Source organism: Plectrocnemia conspersa, unplaced genomic scaffold (genome assembly GCF_051122295.1).
Source record: "Plectrocnemia conspersa isolate PC_06_02 unplaced genomic scaffold, ASM5112229v1 ptg000009l, whole genome shotgun sequence".
Lineage (NCBI taxonomy): Eukaryota > Metazoa > Arthropoda > Insecta > Trichoptera > Polycentropodidae > Plectrocnemia > Plectrocnemia conspersa.
The window spans coordinates 10,963,989-10,989,891 of NW_028277173.1; the positions used below are offsets into that span (position 1 = coordinate 10,963,989).

The 25,903-nt window shown below is 31.7% G+C and overlaps 1 protein-coding gene across 3 annotated transcripts in view; it reads left to right on the forward strand.

Annotated features, from left to right (window-relative positions):
- Nucleotides 1–2,296: 2,296 nt before the first annotated feature.
- ATP8A (ATPase phospholipid transporting 8A1) overlaps nt 2,297–25,903 on the forward strand; it is an 86,972-nt gene continuing 63,365 nt past the window's right edge. Inside the window, exon 1 of one of the 3 annotated variants that reach the window (XM_088192701.1) lies at nt 2,297–2,602. Coding sequence is in view for 2 of the 3 variants with exons in the window: in XM_088192704.1 (XP_088048830.1) it covers nt 2,524–2,602 (79 nt within the window). In the remaining variant the exon portion in view is untranslated. The remainder of the gene's footprint in view (nt 2,603–25,903) is intronic. The other 2 variants (XM_088192704.1, XM_088192703.1) reach the window with 2 other exon arrangements.

A 25,903-nucleotide genomic window follows, 5' to 3' on the forward strand; every position in this document is an offset into this window, starting at 1 on the left:
TTTTCAAAGATAAGAAGTTTCCGAAAATAAAAATAGTGTTAATATATTTGCATTGTTTAAATAAAAAACATTAAAAAAGCCTGATACAAATCAAATCAGAAACCCATCAATTTGACGGGTGCTGTAAATCTAGTGTTAAAGGAGTTGGCGCAGGTGAATGAAATTTAATAAAAAAATGATATTTCCTTAGATATACACCCAATTTTATTTATTCGTTATGTTAAAATATATGGTTGATAATAACACTAATAGATAAAGCCAAATCAGCATTAAAAAGTTCACTACAGCTTTTGTAATTTATTTAATATAAAAGTAATATGACCGAATTAGAGCAATTTTGGGAAACATCTGTTTTAAATCCAGCTGCTGAAAAAATAAGCTTTTTGGGCTGAGATATGTAAAAAGATATTTCATAATTGAAAAAATCAGATGTCAACAAATATTGAATAAGTACAATTTACTTATGCCGAATCAATGCTACCCAGTATTAGCAACACTTACAACTTTTCATTAGTCAGCTTGGACGATGATTCATTGAATACAATTTCCTGCTGTTTTAATATTTTCATCACGAATCGACTTTTTGCATTGCAATATATTTATAATAATAACTAATTAATATAAAATATTTTCTGAGAATTTCTTCACTACATTGTTATGAAAATATACGGGGCTACAAGCTGCCCCGATTTAAATTTTAACAAAGCCTACTTGTAATCATGATGATCATCAAATTTGGATAATAATAATTTAACTGTGGGCCTCATAGTAAATCAAATATGTCTCCCTACTAATAAATCACCTGGACAGCAAATCGTCTGTGCACTAAAAGACATTTTAAAGGCTAACAATAATGGATTGTACACTGGACCACAAAGCAAAGCGAAAAGTGAAAATATGTATATATAACAACAAACATTTTAAACAATACTTTACAACGTAAACAGATTGGCAATGAATGGAGCAATACACCATTCTAGTATTAGTGGAAGTACATGATATACACCGAACACTATCGTATCGAAGGAATAACCAAGAAATGATTGCCACTAAGGTAAGTGACCAGAAGTCCTACTTTAACAAAAAAATCCAAAATGACTTTTTTGAACTCTTGTGGCAATTTCTGTTCCTTTGTTCTCACAGAATAGAGAATGCATAGAACGGCCGTTGCGTGCAAATACGCATATAAAAATTGAAACCGTTTGCAGTGCCAATTTGACTTGGGCGTCAAAAGTCTGAGCTATTATCCGACAGGACCATAATCGTAAATAAGAGTTTTGTCATTATTTTAATTATTTTAAAATAAAACATACATGTCTGACAACAATATTATATTTTTTGTATGTGTCAATTTTATAAAAACTGTAGTTGGTGACTTTTGTCTGTATAAATACGATTTAAACACTACATATAAATATCTAATATACAATAATTATCTTTCTAAAATTACTGACTTTGAAATTAATTGAAGGTACTACATGTTTTTAATTTTTTAAAAACCATTTTTGGTAGTGTAAAATAAATCTAGTAAAAAGTGTGTTGGGGCCTATTTCAATTTAGATTTTGTTATGGCCAAAACTTGTCGGCACTTGGGTAACATTGGTGTGACGGTTTTTTCTCTCCACTGGCAATCTTCGGTTGTTCGGGCGCGCGCCGTCCCGCGCCCACCCTGTTTATTTACAAACAATGTAAAACTTTAAATCTTCAATAAAACATTACTGCAGCGGCTCAATCTGTATCTAATTGCCACCGGTCACCACCCGTCGCCAAAGTTTATACAAGAAAATACATAATTTTCAAGTCTTTATTAAATTTTAGATGTAAAGAGGGGGAAGGGGTCTGCAACAATAAGAACCGGGATACGATTTTTCTCTCGGCGGATCTGAAGTTGCGTATAATATAAACAAACAACTGCAAGATTTGACCCCCAACCCTTATGTCGATGTAATAGGTACTCTCGGAATTGATCACGACTTTCGCGCTAGACCCCGAGCTGTTTACATTCGTCTTGAAAGTGTACCGATATGCCGACGCCAACGAGTGAGTTCTGCAAAACCGTGGTAGACGTAACTGATTATCTGAGAGGACCCAGTTAATCGCCAATTCGATGCTCAACAACGGTATTGGAAGTATACATGCGACCGAAGCGTTTACAGAATCCGCTTACGATTAGATCATATGGGTATGGAAATTAACATTGCTCAAACTATTTGAAAGCACTATTATTGAGTAGAATATATGTAAATATACTAATATTAATAATTATTTAAGATAGTAACCACTATTTAAATCGGTTACTATTCTCACATCTCTCTATGGAAGGAGGTGATACGTAAACAAATCGCTTAAAATTGAATGAAACGGTTTTCTTCCACTTATAAGCTTGTCTCAAAACGCATTTTCATCTCTAAATATGCAATCGAATCGAAACGTGTTGAAATTCACGCCCATTCATAAAGTTGTTTACGTGGACACATTGGATAGTCGGCAACTGGACGCGAATCGAGCGCTTGTGATCGCGAGATGCGAAGGTCTGCTGCCGAGGCTTCAACTTCCGGCTCCATAAATTCGCCTAGTCGCTACTCGCCGCTGCACGTCATCCGTGAGTTTGCCTTTTGTAACATTCTACGGCTTCTGCGCACTGCATGACGTTTCACATAACCTCAAAATCGTTTTCTGGCACGTACATCATGCGCGCCCGGTATCGCTTATTTTTGTTAGATGGATCATATATTAGAATAGCATCTGTGATGTAGTTGTCAATAATACATAGACTGTAGCTCGTTATGAGGTAAAGTGGGTTGTTGTACTCTGAGAATAGTTTTTTGTTGTATAGAATATGTCACATCATCTTTTAAAAATGGTTAGTTTAATTTAATCAGAGTTTCACATACATTTAGGGGGTGGGCTTACTTTATATTTCAAAGTCATTGAGAGAGGATTTTTATTGCACCGGGAGCTAAAAAAAATCATTTCAGAATTTTTTGTTCATAATTCATCTCGGAGTTTTTGTTTGAGGAGAACAAATTTCTGCGGAAGCTAAAATTGGTCTGGTCGCCCTATGTAAGCTACATTTCCAGAGAACTTTTTGGAGACTTCCCTTAACAATTCATCCTCCTCAAAAAATTGTTGAAGATGGGCTTTGAACAAATTTTTCGAAATGACATTTTTTAGCTTCCGCAGCAATTTGTCCTCATCAAACAAACAAAAAATCCGAGATGGTTTTTAAACAAAAATTTTCGTGATGACATTTTTTCAAGTCCCATGGCAATTTTTCTTTGTCCTTGAACAAAAAAATATTTTTATTTTTAGTGTCTTCCTTTGATATTTTTAAAATCTGGTCACAATATGTAAGCTAACCCCCTAAAAAGGGTGAGAATGCATTAAAAAGTGTTAATATTAAGGGCGAACATATAGTCACAGTATAAACATATAGATATATAGTCAAACTACTTAAATGTTGATAAAACAAGAAATAATATGGATCATTGAGAATATTAAGCGAAACTTGACATACAACGTTTTATCTCCATCTTGTCGACATTTTGGAAATAGAATACGGTTTTGGAAAGTTCTAATTGCATAGCTGCATTCCCTTCGTTAAATCGAAGAGTATCAGGCCAATATTTTTGTTCTTTTTCAATTATGTATTTTTATTTTCCTCCTAAAATTAGAAAATATGTATTTTTCTGTCTGATCTTTGTACATGGTTAAAGTTTTTCAATATTAATTTAATGTCCACATCTGTAGAAATAGGGAATATACATATATACTATATTAGTGTCTCTATTACCAAATATTTACTTTTTAAAAATCCTCTAAATCGTCTTCCTTTCGTTTAGTTTTCTTTATATCTTTCACCACGTATTTTTTTTGATAATTTGGTAACTGACAAATATTTTATTCATGTTTCAATATAATCGACTTTAATAATATTAAGTGCCAAAACTCATTAGTCTTATCACCATTCGTCAAGGTTGAGTTATTGAGTAGTGCAGTATATAAAAAACGTGTTGTTCCTTTTTCAACACTTAAATTATAATACAAAATTTGTTTATTTTATTTGGCTCATTTTTTTTTATTTGCCATATTTGCTAATCTCCACAAAATTATAGGATCAACTTTTAAAAAATTTTCTCTTGGAGGTTTGAGGAATGTTATTATGAAATTAAAAATTCCATTTCCAGTTCCTAAAATTATTCGCAGATAACTTATCTCACGGACAATTTATCGCGGGGGTAATTAATCGCACGGATACACAATTTAAAGAAAGTAAATAATTTCGCCGGAAATATAAACGTTTTTTCTATTTTTATGTTTAGAATGAGTTGTATTAAGTTGAAATGTAGAATTAATTGTGTCGTGGCTGTAATAATACATTATATATAATTAGACGTTAAGCCGAGCCTTTTGTATTTATAAATCTAAAGAGTAATTTTTGATGTTTGTATTTTTTGATGAAGTATAATTAAAGTATAATTAAAGCATGTTTTTTATTTTTGACTAAATTATTTATTCGCAACGAATTATCTACGCGATAAAAATAATTTCGAGTTAGCCCTTAATATTATCAACGCTTCACACCCACATAGTGTCATATTTTTTTTGGAAAATCTCCAAACGATTATTGATTTAGTTTAAATTTTTAATTTTTAATATAGTAATATCGAAGACATAGCTATGTCAATTACAAATATTTGTATAGAACAAATCCTAAAACGAATATTAAGTTGATGACTTCATGTGTTAATTATTTCGATAGCTCTCTCTTTCTCATACATACATATGCACACAACCGCTTAATGTTTGAATGTGTTTGTCTTATAAACATTAGATTCACGTATAATATCATACTTCAAAAAGCTTGTATTTATTAAATATTTATTTTGATATCAATGTATCATATTTGTTGCTTATGCTAAATATTCATTCATTGTATGTGCTTTGATTCGCTGATTCGATTACAATAGAAGATTGTATCACTTTAGAAATTATTCCGTTAGGATTCTCCGTTGGATTGAAGGTATTGTTTGTTTATTTTTTTCACACGACGTATTCAATTAATGTTGTTTTATTCAATGTATATATGTATGTAGCCTTGTAGTAATTTGAAAAAATATGTTATGTTTAAAAAAACATACATGTACCATACATACACGTATAAGAAAATAAATACATTTAAAAAAGTTTATTTCAAATTTTTTTTAATGTGATAGGAACACAGAAACTGGTACAACAGTATTACAAAAAGTTTTATATGTATATCTTGAGAATATTTTAATTAATAGAATATATTTTTCAATGATATAGAAAGATGGATTGTTAGCAAATATTACAAAAACTATACTTTCGACCGTGTAAAGAGAAATTTTCAGTTTTTAAAATAATTATTTCGAATGGCAAGCTTGGGATGCAGATTAGATTTGATTATTTCATCTTTACACGCTTCTATTTCATATAACTAATCCATCTAAATCGTCTTTTTAGGAATACTTTTTTAGAAACATTTTAAGTAGTATGTCTTGTCCAATTCCACTAATTAAGGAACAGTAGCGTAACTAGAAGTATCCGGGCCTCCTGACAAGCACGTAAATCGGGTTCCTAACTTCTTACATCCTTCCCCCCAATTGTCTTTGCAAACTACTCGTATGTTTTTTTCTTCGCACCCCCTGGTCTAGCTCGACGTCTGACAGCCTATGGATGTACCCACGGAAAACTTTCTGTATAACTAACATTTACAAACTGTACGTGACGATCTCAATTGTTGCACAAAAAATAAATAACAGCAAACTTTGCATTTAAAAACAAACATAAACGCTACTGACACGAAGGTTAAGACACATATGTTTTACTTAACACTATTCGAAATAATTTTGCGGTTCCATTCCACTTCTTCTACTGGCGTATAGATTTATAGTGTTTCTTTGTTCAGACGAACGTTCTTGTGGTGCATAGTATTCATCGTGTTTTTATATCTTGAATTTAGAAATGTCTTAGTTAAACGTATGTATTTAGTGTATGTGTTTCTTCATTGCATTATAAATGAATTCTAATTTCTCGGTTTTATTATTGATACAGTATTTTCTCAAATGAAAACAACATCTGATTACCACACAACCCATAGCATTGAAGTCATCACTGCCATATGGCAACGCATCAACTTTTTAGTCCAAATTTATTGTTTGATGGCTTCTGTTTTGTAAAAAATAGCTTATCTATTTGTATTACTATTAATAACTATCGCGGGTGTATTAGTTCAAGAGCAAAACACAATCGTAAAAGAGCGATAAAAACCGCCGAAGGTCCACGCATTTCACCTTAAAGTCATAATCGTCTGATTAACGTCCACGAAACGAAATACCGCCTCAGTCGGACCACAGCGGCCAGCACGAAAGCTGAAAAAGCCATAATTTATAGTCGAATCGGGATATGCGAATTTTCACTGCGCGCCCCCGTGACCTTTTCTTTTAATACCTTCGAATCTAATTATGACTAAATGGTTATAAAACAGGCTGGGCCGCAATCCGTCCCTCGATACGGATCGCTAACAAAACGCGGACAACATTTAAACGGCTCCTTTTCCTTTCGCACTCATCACGCCATTGTCGGGCGTGGTCGAGCAGATAGATTGACTGGTAGAGCCGAGGGTGTGACCGAGCAAATTACTTCTCCCTGACACCCTGCCATTTTCCATCCATCTCTCCTATCCGTCGCTTATCTGTTCGGCTGGTTGATAAAATGGAAATAAAATATGAAGCGACAGAAATAAATGGGTCGACGGAGTGGTCACCTACTCTTTGACTCAAATCACGGAAGTTGTTTGAATCGAAAAAAAATATATTATTTTGATGCGTCTTCTGTAGATGTCTACCATATTTTCAAAGGATATCCGGGTCGTATCTCAGCACACCGCCCCCCTCGATTTTTTTAAATAATATTTTAATTATTATAATTAAAAAATATAAATCAAATCAATTATAAATAAATTGATTAATGTTCCATATATTCATTCTAAACAAAGTTTTGATTTTCTTTGAACACTAACCGTGGCGGGTCTCATGCGTTTATCTTTAGTTAAACGATGTTAACTTCGGAGCCTTAAATGAACATATAGTGTAGGGTTCTATGAAGACAGCGGCAAACCTATCAAATTAATAGTCATTAGGTTCGATATGTGTCTAACACTTAAAGTTCCCTTTTTTCTAAGCAGAGTATTCATGAGCGAAAATCTATAGTATTGCTATTGTTTTCATCTTTTCTGACCGTTTCAGGAAGTTATTCATTATTATGGTATTATCAACATAATATCTGAATTAATTTACATTTATATTGATATTTAATATTTCACTGATAATCCTAATATTGTTTTTGCCAGCTCTTCATAGATTAACAATTTTATCAGTTGGTTCAAAAGTTTTAAATATATTGTACATTTTCTTATTAGTTAACTTATAATTATTTCGATATTTTAAATTTACTTCTTGCGTATTCATCAACCTCAATGTCATGTGTTTTATTTTACTGTCGATTAATTTTTGATACTATATTTTCTCTTCTGTACTAGGTGTATTGACGTAAAGCCGTTATGTCCTACACACTAGAGTCTCCAATTCGAGTAATCGAGTACTCGATACTCGAGTATTTTTGTCTATTTTTCAAGTACTTGATAATCGAGTATTTTGAAAATTACTCGATTAATACTCGAAATTAAAAAATTTTGAAATATTTCAGAAACAAAAAAAACTTTAACTCGGTCCGGTAAAGGTTAACGTCTTGCTTTTATTTGGCGTTTATGCCCGAAGTCCCGAGTTAGAGCTGTTACTATCAGGTATAATTTTTTCATAGTTCCATAGTTGCATAGTTCCGGTCGTCGGCTATGTTAGTGGGTACGACGGAGAAATTTCTTTTGTGTTTTCTGTTCGACAGTCCCGACTTATCTAATTTATGGCAATGAACAATATGAAATATCAACAAAAAAAAAAATAGGTTTTATGACTATGCAGTTGTAGCGTAAAGTGTTGTAAATTGTTTATACTGATCCCTCAGCTTAAAATATAAATCAAAACAATTGTGTGTTTTAAAGGCATTTAAAGTAAAGTCAGTTTTTTGCGAACCGTTTAGCTCTAGAGTGAAAGGGATTCACCCAAATACATCTTCGAAGGATATAGATTTAAATTCTTCGCATTAATCAGAAGGAGTAGAATATTGTATATTGTTAAGAAAAAAAATCTATTCAAGAAGAATTACAAAATGCTATTTTGTCAATAGTCGAAGGAAATAAGAGAAAGCAGAGAAGGGAATGAAAGAAGAGAACATAAAAAGAGAGTTCAAAAAATTTTATATCTATAAAAAGCGAACAGATATAAATTAGAAGCCTTATCCAACGCGCTAATGACAATAAGTCCAACATCAACAGCAACGGAAAGGGTTTATTCCATAACGGGAATATTAAAACCATAGGTTAGCAGTAATATTAAATTCGAGACACTTTTTGCATTATTGTTTTTAAAAAGTATGTTCGTGAAGTTAAAATAATTGTAAAAATTAACATACTAAGTATTTTATTTATTTATTTATATGTGCACGAATTTGAATAATAGCTATTTTGGTACATTTGGTAAATACTCGAAAGTACTCGAGTACTCGAGTATTTTAAAATTTTAATATTCGATACTCGAGTAGTTGATGGTTCGAGTAATTGGAGACTCTACTACACACGTATTTAATAAATTATCGAAGTTTTGCTCAGAAGACTGACTTATTTGAGAATCTTACTTTCGCAATCTGTCTATAATGTTTTTTTACGGTTATTGTCTTGATCACCCCTGATCTCAATTTCTGCATAAGTCTGAATATTATCGTTTAATTTTTCACACCACAGGGCTTCTGTGACATATCGTAGTGCCATTAGAATGAAACTGCTGCAAAATTTCGAGGTTGGAGCTTTTGGCTAAACCCCAAGTTGAATGCCATTTGTCAGCTACAGGATAATCGAAACCTTTGGGATAAATTATTTATATGCATATATTGCTTTATTGAAGAATTAAAGAATACAAATAAAGTGTTATTTAATTTTACATCCTGTCATCGTTCATTAAAATATTACTAACATAAGAAAGGTTGAGTGATATTTACTGTGAATATCATTGAGCATGGTTAGGTTGTGCTTAGCAATAAAAATATATAACAATATTACTCATACCTTGCTCTAAAATCGCACCTGTAATAAAAACCTATGGCTGTAAACAGTTATGACTTATAGTGTTTCAGCAATTTATTTAATTGCTGTGTTTTTACTATTGATCGTTTAATACTGATTATCGCGGCATTCGTCAAGAAACTTTGGACGTTTACGAGCGCGTGTAGTAATTTTCTTGCGTTTTCCGCGAGTTTCTTTCATTGGCCCGATATTTTCCATCGCGTTTATTGTGAAAATCTCCTCGACGCCGCCGTCGACGGATACGAAACAAGGCGCGACCGGAAGTGGCTTTTAACCCCCAACTTTCCGCCACTGAGTGACATTGTGCTGCAGCCCTTGCAACTAGGGCTGTCGCAAAGGAAAAAATATGAGTAAGTTGCATTAAAAGATGTGCTAAAAATTTCTGATCAACTTTAAATAAGTCTTTATTCGATTTTTAATCACAATCTATATTCACATGTAACTAGGGCATCCAAATATCCGGACAAATTCATTACCCGGTTCTACGGATATTTCCAGGGAAAGAACCGGGTACCCGGTTCGGTTGTAAGCCGTTAAAAGTCTAATTTTTATTATATTGGAATCTTTGATTAAATATGACGTGAAATATTTAATTTTACTTTAATAATTAATATCATTTTTTTAAAAATAAGGTATTGAAATAAAATCAATATATTATGTAATTATTAATACTTTACTCAATCGAAATATTTTTACATTCCATCGGTAGGTACATATATACATATGCTTACATACTACATACATGTGTAACAGTACACAACCGAAATTTGGCAATATTTGGCAATAATAATACAAATTGCACGTGAAAAATACTAAGGAAATAAATTTTATTAAAATTATAAAAGAAATTAGATGATTGTATTTATTATATGTATTATATGTAGGTAGAGAAACAAAGTTTTAGTGATGTTCTTTTTGTAAAAAGTTATATTTTAAAAACACTAACGAATCTAATGTGTTATATTTTCACCCTACAACGCATTAAAATTTATTTTTATTTACAACTGCATCCTTTCAAAATAATCCTTATCTATGCATTCGCTTATCTTGAAATCCATAGGTCGCTAAGTGCTGTCCCTTTTTTTGTCGTTCAAAGAGGTTAGTCGATTTAGAACGACGATTCGGCTCTTCCATTTAATTTGAAATAATGGAAAAAATTATTTAAATGAAATTAACCGGATACCCGTCAAAAATTACCCGGTTTTCGGTTCCATGAAAAACATGGCGGGAAACCGGATACCCGGTTCCGGTTCTACCCGGTTCGAATGCCCTACATATAACAGTGCAACGTTCGGAGTGTAGCGAAGGACACTATTATTTACCTTAAATGTAAATATGATGACATCAATAAAATATGATAATATACTTTATTGTCTAAAATATGATCTTTAATATGTTTGTAATTTTTCGTATAACTGTTGTTCACGCAACAACAAGCCAGTAATTGAATTATGCAAAAGCCTAAGGTTGCGTGTTCACAGCATTATAATTTACAAAATTAACAATTAACTATATTCTAGGAAGAATATATATAGTACACATCAAATTCGCAAGCTTCCGAAGTAACGTAGGAGTAATTACACTTCTTCACACTAGAACGGATGTGAACGGATTCTATCGACGGTTGATCATATCTGATTCATATGCAATCAGATATGATATCCGTTTTGATACGTACTATATATTATAATAAGAACTATAAAAGCCTGGACGGTTATGTATGTGGGTAGCCATTCTGATTTCTCGATAATTTGCATTTCTCCACAAACGAGAATTCTCGATACATTTTGATGAATGAAAAAAATGTATATAATACAGTAAAATATTTCAGATACATTATTACATATTATTCTTAAAATAATCCAAAAATGGCCATCTAAAATTGAATAAAACATCCTCGTTCTTTTTTTTGTTAAAAAGATTTCGGCCGTGGAAAAATTCTTGTTTTGTGTCATGTTGGTTTAATCGACAACAAGGCTTCAAATAGGCACTGTAAATTAATTGTTCTCTTGCCCGTCGATTAAAATATTTTTTATAATTTTTTAAAAAACATTAAAAAATATTTTTATAAAATATGATATAAATTTCTTTCTCTAATTGTTGCGCCAATGATAAATTTTCAATTTCTTCAATAGATTCTAATGATTTATTTAAGTTGCGAGGGTCCTTAGAATACGTCGAGCCATTAAATAATCTGTGAATAATTTCTTTCCCTATTTTACATATTTCTGCTTTTGAAAAATAACTAAAGAAGTCATTCTTTTTTTTGACTTGTAAAAGATTCTGGATTTTGCAAATATGACATCCATATCTGTTTTTTTTAATTATATAATTTCTCTTTAATTGCCCGTTGAAATTTCGAGCTAGGACCCTAGACATTGTAAGGCCCTTCGGCTGTTAATAATAATAGTGAGACAATAAATTATCAATAACAGCTGTTGCTACTTTACAAAAACAAAAAAAATCTTCTTAGATTATCGAAAAATAAAAATATCCTTAGATCGTTTTGCATTCTACCGACTCTCATGCGTAATGTATTCTTATCGGAGCGCGTTCTTATATCACCAAAGCAAAGATAAATCCGCCGGCCGGTTAGAGTAATAGATCTCGCAAAGAAATTGTTGGTCATTCAAATACTTTCGATCTTCCGAGAAAGTATGCATATTTTCAAACATCTGTCACATACACCTTGGTAAATGTTTCTTATCTGAGTGTCTCTTTAATACTTAAGCAAAAACAGCGCGAGTTCGAAAGTTAAAAATTTGTTTTAAAAAACATTTTTTTGTCATTTTCTATTAAAACCTCCCAAGAAGTATGCATATTAGCAATGAACCCGCCTTTACTTATGCAGCGTTATACAAAGGGCAGTGGTTATAAACTTTTTAAAATTATTCGTACAAATTTAATTTTATATAATAAAAAATGCTTTATAAAATTTTTCGAGAAATGACAATTCTTGATTTGACATTTTCTCGAGAAGAAACACTATATGTGTCATAAAATAGATACTTTATTTGCTTATCGGGAAAATCATATAATAGCAAAAAAAATATTTTTTCTTAATATTTATATGTATTTACAAGTGTTTAAAAAACATACATATTGATTTATTAAAAACAATAAAAGGTATATTTTTTGTTTTATTTATTTATTATTTATAATAACTCTAAAAACACAATTATTTCAATTATATATATTCACAAAACAGAAATTTTAAAATTATGTTATAAATATAAGAACACATATTTTATTTTTGCTGGGCAAAATAGGTTTTTAGAAAGACCAAGGCATTTAGGAACGATTAGTCTATTTCTAATTTGCTTTATGAACGCTCGCTTTCCGTTGATGTTGGCTTAATTGTGAGCAAAGATTTGTATATTTGAGTCCATTCTCCGTTGCAGAATTTTAAATTAATTTCGTCAACTGTGTTTATTATTTTTACTGGAGAAATATTCTGGTGATTTAATAATGTTAATGTAACCGTCATCAATATTTTCTTGATTAATTATTTCTGTGTCCGATTCCGAACTATCTAAATTAGAAAAAAATCTTTCTTATTTTTAAAATACATTTTTTAAGAGCAACGTCGAAAATAGTATTTATTGGTAATGTAGGAGAACTTTTGTAAAAAATGTATTAAACCAGTGAGCTGCATATTTCTTCAATTTTTTATTTCAGCTCTGCAAACTTTTCTATGCTATATTTGCGTTAACACAGTCAGTTTGACAGCTATCCTTTTCATCATTATTCATAATTTAGAAAGAGATGCCAAGTTTGGCACTATTAGCTCTAAAACACACGATACGGTTATACGTTCGATATACTTAAGAAATGAACCGGAGCAATCGTGTGCTTTAGAGCTTTAGAGAGAATAGTAGGGGCGTAAAACCAAACTTGCTATCTCTTTCTAAATTATGAATAATAATGAAATTGATAGCTCTCTAACTGTCTGTGTTAACATAAATATAGTATAGTAATAGAGTTGTGTTCATTTCAGACAACTTTTTCAGTAGACAATCAGAAAGTGTCGAGACTCTGGGTATTTTTTTGCTAATCATGACGCATTTTTCCGAAACTATGTTGCCGGAAACTTATCTTATGAGAAATTTAGATTTGACTTCTGCGTTAGGTCCTGTTTAGTGTTAATTTTAATTTTGAACGAACATAACATACACATAAACACAGAATGACGTAAACGTGACAGCAATCGTTTGTTTCTCTACAACGTTGTACGTGTGATATAACACTCTTTAGGTTACGTCAGATTTATCTATACTACGTAAGTTATATTAATTGAACAAACATTGCATGATGTCGGTTGAGTTAGCTTTTCGTTAATTTGTTAATGGATACAATTATGTTCTTAAATCGTGGATACAAAGTAGTTGATGCGATAAAATTAAAGGTATTTTTACAATAGCAAACTATTTATTCCTGGATGGTTTTATTTTACCGTGTCTATATTATTTTTAACATCTTAAATACTTGAAAAATCAGCAAAATGCATACACAAAATATATTCATTTGTATTTTACTAAACCCCGCTCTTAATTATTTTGTGATTCTATCCTACTCTTTCAATATTGTGGAAGAGATGGGTATGTACAACACAACCCATAGCAATGAAGTCTGCAATTAGTGTAGCGATTACTCAGTATATTAGCAGCAGATTGATGTCGAAATTATGCGTTAGTTTATCTGTTAAATGAGCTTTATAGCGGTATTTTTGAAGACTCGTCAGTGACAGCGACGATAGATGGACTACAGATAAATCTTCAATAATCTTTTTATGTAAAACTCGGTAAAGAGCAGTGACAGTTGTAAAAAAAGTTCGGTTTCGGCCATATACTTTACCATTAAAATAAGTAGCGTTCAACACATGAAGCACTTGTCACTTTTGTGTCGTTCGGTTTATAAAATAAACACACCAATCCATCAATTATACCTAACGCGTTTCAGCTCTTTAAACAACCACCTTAATTTGATTCATAATTATCGTTCGGTTATGTTCATGAAACATGACATTTCAGCGATTGATTACGTACATACGCTCGCACGGTCCATTACTCTAATTGAACGTGACACATTAACTAATTAATTATCGTATTATTAGGCCACGTTGATGGATATCTGATTTCTCAGTCGTTACCGATTACGTTACACTTCTAGGGAGTGCCCTTTTAAATTCACCACCGAGTTACGAATGATTCGATTTAATACAAATGTAAAACTTTGAACGAACAAGCAGTTGGCCTATTTAAAACCAACAGTTATTGCTAACCACTGCTGCTCAACTGTCGGTTAAAAAGTTACCAAAATGTTATAAAGTATGAATATATATATTTGGGAATCATTTACAAAAATTAATTATAAATGAACAAAATAAAATCTTTGATATTTTTATTTAGATGCAATATCTAAATAGAGTCGATTATCCGTGCTAATTTTGAGGAGGAAGTACACGGATAATTAATAAAATACGGATAATCCAAACTATACATTTTTATTTGGTTTTATAATATGTATAATATATTTACAATAGAGATTATCAACTTTTTTAGTTTATAAAAATATTTCGTTATACTGAGATCAGTCTTCGTTACTTCATATTTATTGCGCAAAATTTATAGTTAGGACGACGGTGAATGAACTCGTTTATTGACTACCTCTAGATACTAAATTACATCCGGCCTTCATTCGAGAAGTAACTAAATTTTATTAAATGACACTTTAATGTGAGCCAAGCTGGTGGTGGTTTTAATAATATTTATTTATAGCTTCAAATTGACGCTTAACCTTTGCTCGAAAGAAAAAAACATAATGACGGGAACGGTCGAATCGTCACGGTTAGATTGAGTGGTCCCTTATCGCCCCCTATATTGAGGTACGAAAGCTAATTGAAAGCGGAAAAGCCATCGTCGTTTTCCGGTCGAGGCTTTCTTCCAAATGAAAACCCTCCCGCCGAGGTTTGTTGGCTGTGCCGTTTGATAAATGACCTTGCGAGACGCGCCCATCTCTGATGAGATCAGGTGAAAAAATAAAATAAACGGGTATTGTGTAATGCTAGCGTTGTAGATATATTTCTTGCCAAATTTGTTTGTCATTGGTATAAGTAGGGGTGTGCAGCATTTCTAGACTTTTTAGTAAAATTTAGGATTTGAGTGAGATATAATAAAAAATAGTTACCCTTAAAAATATGATTAAACTGGGTAACAGAAAAGGAGAGACGAATTCGCGGGTCAAACTTATTTATAATCGCATGGTTCTACAGGACTTCATTCCTGATTTTATATTGAAAAGCTATCATGTTAATCTCTTGAAACCTAATCGTTTTCTGATTCGCGGAGATGAAGAATAATCAGAATAATCAATTCAAAAGAGGTTCTTTAGATACCTTTATAAGCGGTTATTTAGTTATTATCTGTTCTTGTATCCCAGCGCCTTTCTTTTAGGAGCGTATTAGGAGGTGTTCGACCGACAATCGACTACCTCTTAGCATCGCTAAGTGCACGTTGTAACATGTTCCAAATTCTCTTGCTCTGCAGAATTCTTTGTTTAAAGCAGAAATACTTTCGTCAATGACTTGGGAGTGACGTTGAGCAGGAACGGAGATTTTGTATGGCCATCGTCGAAGATGCTCGGCTTCGTTGCGCGGAGCGCGTGTCACTAATACTGTATTTACCAATTCGCGTTCTGTATGATACGCTGGTTTGTAGCGTCCTCAAATATGGTTCTATGTATTGCATCTTAGAGAAGTGAAATAAATATTGTTGAAGAGAATTCAAAGGAAATTTTAAAGATATTTTTATAAAAGCGAGTTTGGATCAGTATTTGTATTAGAGTAACTTTTCGATTGATTTCTCATAGTGTCAACGTACTCGATGAAGCACTTTTTGAAGTTGCTAAGGGGGCGGTATCGACAATCAATGCTCGGTGACAAGAGAGTCGCGATCGCGTCCGTTATTCTTGCACTTCGCGCCCAGGACAAGAAGCGTGCCAAACACAATGATTTTTTTGGCGATAGCTATGATGAGCTGGAAAAAATATGTGGAATGGTACTAATCTATTTTAATATTCAATGGTATAATTAAGCATTTTGTGTGAATCTTTAATAACATATATGTTAAAGAGTATGTATGACTACGTTATGTATATGAGTCTCAAAATAATTATATGATAATTAACATACATATAGTTTTGAAAAATATAGAAGTTTTAAAAAATGAATTATGGATTATTTTTAAAGCTACAGATGAAACTTTTTTTCAATGGTATGTAATAAGCATTTGAACATTTTTTAAACTATAATGTTTTATTTGAAATACAACATTAACTATATTTTTTTATGAATTTATTTAATTTTTTTTTCGGTATAATAAAAGTTAATGCAAATGATATATCGAATTTAGCTCGAGCTTATACCCATAGCTTTCATTAACAAATTATTACTCTAGCAGTTAACAATTAATGATTATACCGTGTTTTGTGTTAATGTTCAGAAGTGATCGCCTTGAAAGATTTTTTGTTACCCTACAATATTGGTTGTTTATTATCGCGTTAGTAGAATTTTACAGTATCACACGAAGGTCTTGATTAAAGTAAGTTCACTAAAACGCAAAAAAGTACATACATGTTACTTTTTCTGCATATAGGTAGAGTTGGTAATAGTTGAATTATTAATCCTTCATACGTTACCTTATTCAAGGTTGAACTATTGATTCATTGTTGATTTAGTAATTGAGCAATTATTTCACGATATTCGATTTATTTTTTTATGCAAAATTTAAAACAAATAGAAACTAGTAAATGTACCATAAACCTGAGATACAACCAGTTTGATCCATAAAGTTTAACAATATTATATTTGCAACTGTCTGCCTGAATTACACAAATAATGAATTTTTTAAATAGACGTAAACCCATTGAGATTGATTTTAACCCTTTCCATTATATTTTTTTAACCCTTTTATTGTCACCAACAATTTTATTTTATATTTAGTCTTCAGTTGTGTATCTGTATTTGTTCATTTAACTTTAGATTTGCCATGTCTAAAGTAAAAAAAAAGATGTTAAATTATGTTTATTTTTTATGCGCTTCTTAGCATAGGAAAAGCTGCTTTAAATTTCAATGAAATTATATTTTAATATAAATTTCTTTAGTAAAAAGCTACACAAGAAGTGATTTCTGACATCTTTTTGTTTAAAAAAAGCTCTGGTTATACCATTTTTGTGGTGAGTGTTGAGCGCGTTTATTTCCAAGAAAGTGTGAAAAACGCTATGGTAGCCAAACCCTCGAATGACGCATTTGCGTTTTGTGAAACGAAAAATACCAAGGCTACGTAAATTATAATATACGATGACTACAGGATAATAGTCATTTCGGCGTCCCCAAAGACTAGAAACTAACTAGGCCACATCGTAAATAGTCGGCATGCTTGCTCGTAAATTGCCGATGCACACGGACGCTAAACGCTTTCCTGATTCCGGGGATTCTGCTTTGGTATTCTAATTTAATTAATAACGTGATCAGGAAAATTGTTTGGTTTGCTAGTGTAGGGCTTTTCGCATTCGTTACAATTTGACGACCTTGTGACCTTTGCCACCTGTCCGGATTAGACGAACTTTAGAATCGGCGCTGTACCTTGACGCTTTTGATAATATTGACATTTTCGAAACATTATTGTTTGGTGAACTTTCGAAGTTCGGAGGGGTGCTTTTTTCTCTACGAACTTATAAGCAATATATTTTTGCAATTGATTAATGCATTTAAAATTACTGTGTTTCTGTTTAATTGTGGACTTTTCCATATATAGCTTCAATTGAAAAATATGCAATATCCAGAATAAAATTCTAAATAATTTATTTTAGGAATATTTCACAGTTTATTAACAACGTATTAATCCAAAATAGTCACTATTTATTATATGTATATCGATGAGAACATTGTATTCTAATTTACGTTGTTAATAAATTTTATTGATCGTTACACCTAAAATAATACGCACTGTGCGCATTACTTGTTTATATTCTTAACAAATTATATTGGGTTTGAGTTATTTTGTTGCGCATTACTTTAGGCACAATAATACAATTCTTAAAAAATATTTTATTGGCTTCTTAATTACGTCAAAGACCTTTGAAGTTCTTAAGCTTTTAAAGGGTTGATTTAAAATTACGTCAAGCGCTTTTCTTTAGTTTGATGTATTGTTTATTAATTAAATATCTTAGGAAATTGAACCATATTGCTTAATTATGTTTTTTGCTCTGTTATGTATGTATATATGACGTATTATTGCTAGTGTATCTCGAATTAACGATTTAAGCTATTTTTCCATTGACGATTTATTGCTGCACTTAACGATTTGTAATTTATGGCGAACAATTTGTGTTTCAGTGGACTATCAAAAATATAGTTTCTAAAAAATGTTGAACAAATTTATTTGCCATAAACAGAAATATGTCAGATGCTCCTATTAAACGGAGTTAAGATTTGATTCTTTATTTCTTTCACATCACACGGATTCTAGCGGAAACGGCAGTGTTAGCGAATATACTTCGTATATTTATTAATGGAACAAGTCTATGATGAATTCGATTTTGCTGACGGTAATTTAATCATGCACCTTACGAATATATTATATATTTTTAGTTTAATTATCAATAATGCTTTTTTATATAGCATTCTTTGAGTTTATATTTAGACGATTGTCATACTAACGAACGTCTAGAAAAGCTTTACGACTTTCATGGAAATGTTGACATCATCGTCCTCTAAGTGGAGTATGACCTTTACTTTATTACCTCTGGGGAATTGTTTCGGCACTTCTGAGCGGCAATGGCGATAGTTTGACATTTCTGTCTTCACTCAACTATAATAGTACCGTGTATAAATTTATTTTTTCATTTAAGTTTCGCCATGCTTTCGTGGAGAACTCCGTTTCCGTTTTAGACGGATTATAAATATGTAACACGTTGGCGGACGTATTTTTCTTTTGAAAATAACCTTGAATAATTTTACATAACGCTGGAGAAACTTTATGTTATATGCGAGGTGTCCTATTTCTGAAACTCAAACTTAACTTTTATTCTTCATCCTATTTCATATGTACCTGTATCTACATCTTTCGGCACTCCACCGTTATTGCAGTCCTGATTTTATTAAGTATCTCTCTGCAATCTTTTGTTAATAACTATTTTTTTATTTTACTTAACACAATATCACAAAAGCGTTTGTTTGGTTAAAATATCGAATCGATAATGTGTAATTATTCATAGATTTTTAATTGAATTTCAACTTGAGAAATTGCAATTTTAGTTTTTACGTACGTTTCGTTATGTTATATAGCATTGATCAAAATATAATTTTGTTTTACACAAACCTTTTAGATCTTCTGGAGTCTGAACTGTATCAACCGACAAAAAATGTCAAGGGTCCCATATAGAATTTAATATTTATTTTAGTGTAAAGGGTTGAATACGTACTTTTTTACACAAAAAACATAATTTGAACTCTTTTTTCGATATAACTGCATCAATGCCAGCAGTTTTAATAAAAATAATATTTTTTTTTATATACTATCATTTTACACATATGGGCCAAATGAACGAGTATTGTGAGCCGAATGTGGCCCGCGAGCCGTGAGTTGGACATTCCTGTCTTACACGATTTTCAACTTGAAATTTCGAAGTCTCGTTTGGCGTCACAAATAGTTGCCACATTTTTTCTGTATTCTGCAAATTACTTGAAGGAAATGTGAGTAAAAATATCATAGAATTAACCCCTTCCAGACAGTAAAAAAATATTATAAACAAACACAAACAATACAACAACTTATGATCCTTACATTATATTATATAGTAACCTATGGTGGCCTATTGTGGAAAGAATATTTTACCCCTTCGGGGGTTCCTCAAGGATCCAATCTGGGCCCTCTGCTTTTTGTGTTATTTATTAATGACATAAATACAGCAATTACAAATTCAAGTTTTCTTCTGTACGCAGATGATTTAAAATTATATAAATGCATTCGATCTGTTGTGGACTCCTTCTCTCTACAAAGGGATTTAGACTCTCTGTGGAGATGGGCTTCCATTAACCGTCTGCCTTTTAGTGTCGGAAAGTGCCATACTGTGTCATTTTCTCGATCCCGTTCGCCATCAGCTTATTTCTACCATCTCGGTGGTAACATTTTGACTAGAGAAACTTCCACTAAAGGTCTCGGAATCACTTTCGAGAGCAAATGAAAATTCTCTCTACACATACACGACGTCTGTGATAAATCTTCCAAGATGCTCGGCTTTGTTATGAGGAATGTCTTTCACTTTGACGATCCGTCAGTTATTCGCATCCTCTATGACACCTTATTTCGTAGCATTCTTGAATCGGGATCTATAATTTGGAATCCCCGAATAGCCAAATATTCCCTTTTAGTGGAAAAAATTCAAAAAAGATATTTAAGATACCTTTATAAAACGACATTTGGTTATTATCCGTACATATATACCAGCGCCTTTCTTTTAGGAGCGTTGGGATACGATTCGCTGAGTTCTCGCAGAAAGTTGCATGTCGCTAAGCATTTTTTCAAATAACTAAAATGTGCTGTCGACAATTCAGCTATTCTCGAGGAATTCCAGTTTTGGGTTCCGGAACATTTTCGAGAATCACGATCGCGTCCTCTTTTGATGATCGTTAGGGCTAGGACGTCCGCACTTGCCGACTCGCCTATAGCTGTGGCCATCCGGCTCTTTAATACGCTGGCATCACATATTGACCTGTTTAATGTTAGCTACGAGGAGCTGATCCAGTTTGTATCATTTAATTTGAATATTTTATAATTTTTTATTATGTTTTATTGTTTTTAAGTATTGTTTTATTTATGTATATATACGTTTTTTTTGTTTTATAAATTTAAAATTTGTTTTCAACCATCGTGGCGCATTGGGTAACCTGTTAGGCCACGATGATCCTAATTTAATCTAAAAAAAAAAAAAAAATATACATAAGTATACTGTTGTGTTCACACATCTTTGAGTTTAATAAAAAAAGTTTTTACGAATTTTGCTACGGCGAAGATAGACTATCCCAACGATGGCGAACCTTTTTCAGTCAAAATCATATTTAGAAATTGCAATTACATGTCTGCGGATCAGAAAACAAATATTACTTTCGAGAAAAATCATCAGCTTAATTAGGGAGCAAGTGACGCAATACATACTGTTCGTATTGCAAGAAATCGCTCGTTTATCAAAGCAAAATTAATAAATGTTTTTTGCTCGTATTGCAAAACAAGTTACTCGCAATCGGAGGTTTCACTGTATTTTATATAAATGTAATAAAATATTTTTATTGTTTATACATTTATTTACATTTTTTATTGGGAAAGAAAATTGGCGTTTTCGCAGCTTATATAGTGACACCGCTACTAATACATTATTTGTATGACATATCCATTGTACTAATAGTACTTGTATATTATCATTTTGAAGGTCCATGTTTTTGTCGTTTATTTAAGTCAATGGACAACGACAGGAATGTCCCTAGCGTACAATTACATAGTTGTCTTTATTGCAATCGTTGTAAAATTTATCATTCCCCGCCATCATAAATTTACACAACCGTCAAACCGAATGACGCGATTAGGTAAATCGTGCTGTTTAACGTGGACAGCATTAGTATCGATTTCGTGATATACGTAATTGCTTTTGCTGAAAAAAAATGTCATCAATGTTTTTTAATCGCACAGAACGATTGCCTCACTCGATACAATAATAGTGTCGATCTATCATTCAGATTGTGATCATTCGATAAATGTAGTATATAATACAATTACATTACGATCCATTATTGTGGACCCTATAGCTGTTTTTTTATTAAATTTGAAAGCGGGCCAAATTTTCAGACCCTTTGACGTAGACAGATGACAAAAAGAAATCGTCTTTTAAAATCGGGCAGTTTGAGAGGCATTTTCATGAAAATGGAACCACTAATTTGTGGATTACTAATTTGGTCAAATTTGAATTATCAATTAGTTGAAACCATAAATAATATCCGCACCCCTTATAAAAGTACATAATAAGATATTTGTAAATCAATTCACATGGTTCGTTCGCGTTCCTTGAACGTCATATATACTTACATGATAATGACGCGGTTTTAGAATATCGATCATATCGATCATTTGATTAGTCCTCGAATAATTAAAAAATCATGGTATTTTTAGTATATTATGTGTTGAAGTATATTTTCCGCTCGCTGTGCTTAATTAAAACTATTCCGGGGGTCACATTGACCGCGTTTTTTTTGGTTCATCCCCTAATGGATTCGTTATTCAATCCGTCAAACGGCCGAGGTGTGCCCGTCAAGATTGCGTGCTTTTTTATGATTAAAATTTTAACGAAAATGTGTCGCGTGACCGATGCTTTTTCGTTTACATCCCCTCAGTTTACTGGTGTTTTTTCCTTTTATTTTTGATCGGTCAACCCAGTGTTTTTAGTTGCCGGGCAAAAATATTTCAATATTAATATTCGCGCGACATTTAAAGAAATTTGATTTTATCAAAATAGATAACATAAGCATAAATGAAGAGATTTATTTTTCTTTTTAAATATGGCAGAATAAAATTGTATTTTTATAAAAAAAAGTATCGTATTTTTTTTATTAATAATTACAGCGAACTAACCGACGCGTTTCGATAACATTGACTTAAGCGTTTGAGAATATTAAGGGTGAACTAACATCAATCCTCAACTACTTAAGAATTGTGAATAAAGAGTCTTAATTGTGGTAATCCCCTTCAAGAATACTTAAACATGTAAAGTTTGGCTTTTACATTCTTGAAGTGTTTTTAACGTTTGTTTATTAAAGTGTAAATGCAATGCTAAATATTTATTATTGTATGAACATTTAGAATTTAATCCGAAATCAAAATTATACTTTTTCAGAATAGTACTACAGGCGGCCTTCGACTTTCGCACATAATTGGTTCCTGAAAATATGTGCGAATGTTGAATGTACGAAAGTCGAGGAAAGTAAAAAAAATTGAAATTGTGTGTATTTTAAAATATTTATTTATCAAGTAAATATAAGATGTTTAAGAGGCGTTTAAGAGACACGTTTAAGTGGGGTTTGCGGGTGTTTCCTTTGAAAAGTTATCAAGAGTTAACTGTTTTCCACTATTCTTTTTCTTTTCTTCATATAGTATTTTATAACATGCTATGTTTTTATTGATCGCCCTACGCACTTGAGATATGCGTTCTTCATTGGGATCACAATCTTCCATAATATTTAAAAATTTGTCAAGATGCGTGAAGGCTTCATTCATATTTTTCATTGTTAAAGAGTTTTCCAAAATAAACCTGCTCATCTACAATAAATATTTGGCTAAAGGAATATTCTCCAGCTTCAATAATTTTGGATAATTAGGAAATAAATTCTTTTGCAGCATCTTTATTCGCATCAGCCGATTCTCCAGTAAATTTAATATTATGAAAAAAATACCTCATTTTAAAATTGTAAAACCAACCGTTACTTGCTTGAAAAACCGTGTTAAAATATTTTTTTAATCTATCCTTCCAATCTTTGTGCAAACTAAGAGCTTTTGCTTGAATAATTGAAATACTCAGAGGGACATCTTTTTGATGTTGGTCATCGATCTACGATGACAAAGATTTTCCATTTCATCCATGTTTTTTTTTGCTTTTTGCTTTTTTGGAAACATATCATTAAAGATTGTGGAAATATATCTTTATTTTCCACAATTTTGAACATATTCTTTAATTATATTTTTATTTTGCAAAATTGAACATATCGTAGATCTGTTTGTATCATACGATTGAAGCAAAAGATTCACCGCTATTAGAACGTTTTTTAAAATAAAAATTAAATTTAAAAAAATTGTTTTTTTTTAATGTGCGAAATAGCGAATTGTGCGAAAGTCGAACGTTCGAAAGTCGAGGGCCGCCTGTAAAGCGATTAAAATAAATAAGGGTCATTAACCAGTCGTCACAACGGCACACCGTCGTATTATTGCCGCGTATTCTTGGCTTTCATTACCACAGCGCCCCCTGGAAGGCGGGCGCAAAAGCTGTTTCTTTTTAATAAAAGCGCATTTTTATTAACAAAAATTCGAGTTTGCTGCCGTGGCTCGAACCCGTAGCCTGGTGATAATTAAGTTAAATCGAGCTAGGTCGTACATATTCCGTTTTTAAAAAATTCTAATAATTAACTATTTCAGCTCATAGAAAATATATATGTGTATATAAAAAAATCTCTTCAAACTTATACCAAACTACATCAAATTTTGCACAGTTAATCCTGAGGACCCCATACAACACTTGTACTCTTTCACCTCTTTATAATATATAAAACATCATATTTTTCAAAATTAGTGAGTTTAGCGAGTCCCTTAAAACACTTCTCATTTCTTGGATATATGAACATATGTAAGTAAGATGTGAATTATATTAAAAAATATATTTTAAATTTAGCTCAGTTGCTCTTTAGGATCTGAAAAAATATTACTATTACCCTGCCTTGTCCCTGTCGTATTTTTGTAGGTCTTACGCAAAACGAAGACACCAACTTATTTTTTATACCTTTGTTATTTTCACGATAATACGTTGACTGCTGTTTCTAAATAATCACCTTCAAATCTATGTATGTTAGTAATATAACAACATTGATCAACTTAAATTTAGGTATGAAAAATCATTTGCCAGATTTTCATTGCCATTAATTTATAATAATACTACAATTTTATGTAACATAATAAGAAATAATTTTCATTTGTTGTATTTAATTATTATTATATTATTTAATTAAATATATTCATTTATTAATTATTAAAAATAAATAATTTAAATGAGGTTAAATCTGAAAATTATTTTTTAGAATAGTGTTAGTTTAATATATATATATATTTGATTTAAAAAACATGTTTTTAAAAATCAAAATATCATAAATCAAGGTCGTTAAATGTAGTCGTTCGTTACGCCTAATTTATTATTAAATATTTTAAGGTTTCATTGAATTGTCAAATTATACAGTCGCGCCACGCATACCTAAATACCGCACAAGTCTGAAATCAACAACTTTTAGTACTAATTAAGGGTTGATAGTGCAATGTCACGGCATTATACCATTCCGGCGCTTCGATTGAGATGTAGCTCTGTTTACGTCGATTTCATACTTTTTTTTTTAAATAATATCAATAAATATTCCACAAATGATGTACACTTTACACGTAAACGTAATAGTTTCAAAAGCGCCCTCCAACTCATTATGCAAAACTCAAATAGCGCTTCTACTACAATACGTGTCGTGATAAAACTCGTTTAGAAGCTTCTTTTACAAGCGTCATATAGTATATTTTTCACTGAATTCCTCGCATTGCATATGGTTGTTTTTTTATTGCGAAAATTACTGTTGTGGAGCTTTGGAATATATGCCCTTGGCGTGCGTTGGTCTTATACTTTGTGTTGATTAAGACCTAAATTCGGATTTTGCCATGATTAATTGCTGAAATAGTATGTATATATATATGTATATTCGCAACGGAATCGAGATGCAAACGGTGGTAAATATACATAAAGAAGAAAACCCTTTTCTTGCACGTTGACCTATTTATAGGTGTCGAGGTTAGATTTAGCGGATCGATTTTATTCTGCAAATGCGTAAAATTATAT